The sequence below is a fragment of the Drosophila guanche genome, unplaced genomic scaffold (assembly GCF_900245975.1).
Source record: "Drosophila guanche unplaced genomic scaffold, DGUA_6, whole genome shotgun sequence".
Taxonomy (NCBI): domain Eukaryota; kingdom Metazoa; phylum Arthropoda; class Insecta; order Diptera; family Drosophilidae; genus Drosophila; species Drosophila guanche.
This window is the reverse complement of record NW_022995743.1, coordinates 14164943-14170661: the sequence shown is the minus strand read 5'-3', so window position 1 is coordinate 14170661 and position 5719 is coordinate 14164943. Positions and strand designations below refer to the sequence as shown.

Sequence of the window (5719 nt, the reverse complement as noted above, 5' to 3'; positions counted from 1 at the left end):
TTTGCGGTCAGGTTACGTAGAAGAATTGGTGGATATGCGGCATGAGCTAGGCCCTACGGCAGGGCAGCAAACAAACAAAATTTAGTTATGAACCAACAAAGTTGCCAAGCCTTTTTGCTTTACAGCTTGGCCAATTAGTTGGACGACAAGGACGATGATGCTGCTGCCGGTCCTGCTACTCCCAGTCTTAATTGCACGTGCACTTTTAATGCTGGCTCTGCGCAACCGCTGCAGCTGCAGCTGGAAGAGGGGCAGAGCAAGCATATGTGGCAGCAACAACAGCAGCAGCACCCACACATAGCCATAAATGTAAAACGCCACGGGTACTCCCCACCCAAACGCTTCGCTTTTTTTCCCCCTTACAGTTTATACACTTTGTTGGCTCCATGTCCGGCTCTAATGCCTTGCAGTTCTTTGCCGGATTGTTAATATTATTTTATAATTTCTTTTTATTACGGTTATGGCTGCCACTGCTCGTTTGGCCTGGAGTGCCGTAAAGTGCCGTAAACATCTTGCCCCGTACGGCCAGCCCCCATTTGGCTAGCCAAAGTGTGGCCATTAAATGTTAACCAGGCAATGCCAACAAAACGCTCTATGCCGGGGGGATAACTGTCTGAAATGGAGCCATTTAACCCGAAGAACTAAGGAAATACTCGTACCTGGCAATTAGGTAGCCAAATCTTGGTGGAGTTCGTTTGAGGTGAAGGCTAATAATGGGATTGGGATCTCTAATTATAGTTGACCTCGTTAACCTGCACCATGGGTCGTCTTTTCTTCCAAATATAAACTAAGAAAAAAAACAACAAGGAAGAAAGGAATCACCTTCCACACCCAATAGGCCGACGTGTTCTGCCCGTTTTCTCCTGCAGAACAACAGTAAATAAAAGCTGCTGCCAGGCTGTTCATTTCGTCTGCTCCTACTCCCATCAATCGAGGGCCAGCCTGCCACCGCTGACATTTATTGGAGACGCGATTCTATTGACATAATTCGAACAGGCGACAACGTGCCACGCAATTCAAATGCCTCAAAATGCAAATTGCCCCACAGAGTGGCTGGCTACTAGAGCAGAGAGGGGAAGTGGGGTGGCGTAGGGCCTTTTGGAGACAAATCAATTTGACGAAATACCAAACATAGCAGCAGACTGAGGCATACAAAGAGAGACACGGAACTGACAGTGTGGGTGGGGCAACTACACACCCATTTCGGGGCATTGTGCGAATGACAATGGGAGAAGATAAAAAAGACAGGCACAAGCCGCGGATGAGCATGGGATGAAAACCCATTGTCTCAGCTACAAGGGAGCCAATGGGGGGAGGCGACTCATTCTGAGTGGCGTCTCTGTGGCAAAGAGTTTCAACAGCTGTTGCCTGCTCAACGTCTAACTGTCAAAGCGCGGCTGAGATACGGAGACTCCAAGCTCATGACTTTGGCTTATCGCCAGGGTAGGACTGGACAGCACTTGGCGTCAGTCGGTCTAATTATGGCATTTAATTCCGAGTCCATTGTTTGGGAATGCTCTGCCGGAGTACAAAAACATGCAACAGTTTTGTTGTGTACCAGGAAATACATTTGTACTCGTCCGGCCTCGACTGCATATCCCGGAAGTTGTACAACGAACACACACACACACACACACGTGTCAGCCTTACATGTATTCCTTGGCAATCCATGGAGAGAGATAAATAGAGAGCGGCGGGTCCTGATAATGAAGCCATCATGGTAGGCCGGAGCCCCCGCTTTAAAATGCCATTTATGAAACATGTGCCAGCATTTATGCATATTAAATTAGCCAGCTTAGCCGGCAAATAAACAGGCCAAACAGGCGCACCGAACCCTTTTTTATGGCCTGCGTCATATTCACAAACATACACTCAAACAGCACTCACACATTCCTCTTAATATTCAGAGGTTCAGCTGGAAACGCCAGGGAGGAAAATGGAAATGCTGGCTAAGTGGAAAGAGAGCAACAGAGAACCCTCTATAATAGTTGTTTGGGGCAACTTAAAAACGCATGTTGAAAGTTTTCAAGTGTGAATTGCTCTTCATTTTTGCCACCGAACGACCCCAACGCAGGCGAAGGCATTTGCCGCCTTTCGTTGCCTACATTTCTGCGCCAATGTACACGAATGTGTGTGTGTGTGTGTGGGAGTGTTTCTGTGTGCCAGGATGTGCGCGTGTGTGTGTGGGCATGGATGTGAGTCGCAGTTGTAACAAAAAGCAACATAAAATAAAATGGCAACGGCAGAAATGTTTTATAAAAATTTATTTGAGCATAATTTGTAAATGCTCAACGAAAAAAACATCTCAAAAAGGAAAGGAAAATGTAAAGACGGAAAAATAGATGTAAGCGACGCCTTCGCAAATGGGCGTGGTCCATGTGCTTGGCGCTGAGGGCGTGGAGCTGACAGACAAAGAAAACTGAAACCGCTCTGTGGATGTGGAAATGAACATATTTCCAGAGCGAGCAGCTCCATTTGAATGGCCAGAGATGTGGCAGGGGGGGTTGGCAGAATTAATGCGAATTCCTTGGGAGTGGCCCTGTGAATGTTGCAAGCTTATGAAATATTTTTGTAATATCCGACCCATAGTCCAAGCCGTTTACACAAAGATAATGTGGATAGAAATGAAGGCAGAAACGCTTGGAAATCTCTTGGATTGGGCGATAATGAATAAATTAAACAGCACGGAAGGGCACATAATAAATCCCCTAAACCATTTGAAGAAACTTCTGAGAGAATCCGAATTACCCGTCAAACACTGTGCCAAAACGATCAAGAGTAATTATTGATAGCTCTTCCAGCCATGGATTCTGGTTTCAGGCCACATCCTTAATTCATCGGTGACAGATTGCAGACAGCCTTTTTTAGCAGCCTGCTTCAGCATGCGGTATGTGTGTGGCATGTGGCAGTCAATTAAGAACCAAATTGTTTTTGTTTTCTTTGCTTGAAATCAAATTTTGTTTGCTGGCAAACGAGCAAAGGAATACTCGTATCAGTTTGCCAGTCTGCTGCTGCTTCTGTTCTTGCAACATGATGCGCGGTGAGGGGGAGGGCGAAGAACAACACTGACATCGGGCAATGCTTAAATGTCGTTCAAGTTTGCGAGTTAAGTGCACTCCATATGCAATCGACACATGTGTGCAGCCAAACTCGTTAACACTTGAAAAGTTTCATGGGCCTTGGGGCGAGTCGGGGCCAGTTCTCTGCTCCCGACAAAGACGTGCCCAAAAGAGACATAGTCTTTGTATGTGTGCGCGTGTGCGTGTGTGTAAGTAATGTAAGACTGCTGGAAAAACCACTTAAGCTGAATATAATATGGAATACTTGTATTCTGCAGCCCAGCGAGTTCCCACAGCTCAGAGTGGAACCATTTTGTTGGCCCGACAAATCAGCGATAGAGCGGCAGCGTCAGCGGCAGGATGCAGGCAGGGGCATGGGTGTTGCATGGCCCTTGGGCATCATACTGCTGGATGGTCTCCAACCCATACGATTGACAAGTGGATGCCTGCAAGAAAAACACTCTCTCGAGTGCTGCTTCACGGTAACAGAATGCAGAGTGAGTGTCCCCCAAGGGGCTAAGGAAGGGTTTTAAAACTAAAAAATAAATGCAAACACAACAAGCAAATCCATGAGCATGAATTAGTCTAAGCATCTAAGTATTCCTGATCCTTTTTCATATTTAAAGTATTCGAGAAAATTCTCAAAAAATTGTCCGCCCAAACGTTTCCTAGCTAGCGGCATGGCCTGCCTGTTGCGGCGGCCGGGGACAGCCGATGTGGCGACGAGGATTAGCTGCCGTGTACTGCACGAAGTCACGGGTGGCCTGTCGCTGGGCGAGATTATTGGAGCCACGAATCTGCGGAAGAGCACGCCCGAGGAGTACCGAGTACTGCGCGACATTCTCACCTCCTTCGAGCGGTACAGGGGTGTGGGCAACGACATCCAGCTGACGCTGCAGGAGCGCGTGGCCAATGAGGTGATCATGTGCGAGAAGAAGAGAGAGTACCAGAAGGGCATACTGGATCCCACCAAGTTCGCACCGGGCTACCACATCTTCCAGGTGCTGCACAAGATCCGCAATTCGCCGCTCTTCAAAATCCTCACCAAGATGCCCAAGGGGGGGGCCCTCAAGGTGCACGACGAGTCCCTGTGCAGCACAGACTACCTCATCCAGCTGATGTACAAGGAACACCTCTGGGTGTGCACCACCCACGAGGGCTGCAACGTGGTTGAGTTCCGATTCGCCCAGGAGAAGCCCACGAAGGGCCTCTTCCCGGAGGGCCAGTGGCAGACGATGGAGCAGCTGCGCGAGCGCCGTGGCGAGGAGAAACTCAACAAATATCTGCGGCGACGCTTCAGCATGTATCAGAAGGCCAGCTTCAGCAATAACGCGGAGGCCTGGCGCCACATGATGGGCATCTTCCAGCTGCTGAATGGCCTCATTCAGTACGCGCCCGTGTGGGCCGAGTACTACTATCAGGCCCTCGAGGAGTTCCGCGCCGACGGTGTGCAGTACATGGAGGTGCGGACAACGATGCCCCAGCTGTACTGCCTGGACGGGCAGAAGCTGCCTGTGCGCGACACCGTGCAAATCTACAAGGATGTGCTGGTCCGTTTCAAGAAGGACTACCCAGACTTCATCGGCTCGAAGCTTATCTACGCCCCGCTGCGCCATGTCCAGCCAGAGGTGGTGGGACAATTTGTCAAGGAATGCACCGAACTCAATGTCAGTGAGAGATAACCCACCCGATGGGGTCGACAATTGCAACTTTTGTGCCTCTTTTGTTGCAGAAAGAGTTCCCTGGCTTTGTGATTGGCTTCGATCTGGTGGGGCAGGAGGACGTGGGCCATCCGCTGAGCCAATTCGTCGAGGAGCTAATCAAGCTGCCGGACAACATCAACTTTTACTTCCATGCGGGGCAGACCAATTGGTACGGCTCCCACGTGGACGAGAATCTGATCGACGCCATAATGCTGGGCACGAAGCGCATCGGACACGGCTACACGATCACCAAGCACCCGCTGCTGATGCAGCTGGCCAAGTACATGAACATCGCCCTCGAGGTGTGTCCCGTCTCCAACCAGGTGCTGCAGCTGGGCTCCGACTACCGCAACCATCCCGCAGCCACGCTGATCGCCGAGAATGTGCCGCTGGTCATCTGCTCGGGCAATCCAGCGTTCTGGTGCGCCTCACCGCTCTCGCACGACTACTACATGGCCTTTCTGGGCATAGCACCCATGAATGCCGATCTGAAGTTCCTCAAGCGCATCGCCAAGAACTCGATCAGGTACAGTGCGCTCAAGGACGAGGCCAAGGCGAGGGCAATGGAGATGTGGAAAAAGAACTGGGACGAGTGGATCAACGATGTTGTCAAGAACAAAGACAAGACTCTCAAGGCAAGTGAGCAATAAATTTCCATGGAATCGTGTGTTTAACTTTGGATAACTCGGATACCATAATCTCCATAGAGTCTGGCTAGATCTAGCCAAACCGCTTACCCACAATGTAACCCTTGATAGAGGAAACGCGGGCTTATCCAATTACATAAAGTGCCTCCTCCTCTACTCTCCTCCTGCCCCATAAGTCAAACACATATTACTAAGCTCAGCTATTACTTTCCGCTCCTCTAACCTTACACAACCTGACGGAAATGGCACCTGAAATGACGCAACCTTGCTGGCGGCACAAAAACTTTCGCCCCCACGCACGGAGCATGGG

General features: G+C 49.9%; 1 protein-coding gene across 1 annotated transcript; it reads left to right on the top strand.

Annotated features, from left to right (window-relative positions):
• Positions 1-3709: 3709 nt before the first annotated feature.
• LOC117592005 (adenosine deaminase 2) lies at positions 3710-5427 on the top strand. Its single transcript, XM_034285453.1, has 2 exons — positions 3710-4726; positions 4792-5427. The coding sequence occupies exons 1-2, from the start codon at positions 3740-3742 to the stop codon at positions 5410-5412; spliced, it is 1608 nt and encodes a 535-aa protein (XP_034141344.1). The 5' UTR covers positions 3710-3739; the 3' UTR covers positions 5413-5427.
• The last annotated feature ends 292 nt before the right edge of the window (positions 5428-5719 follow it).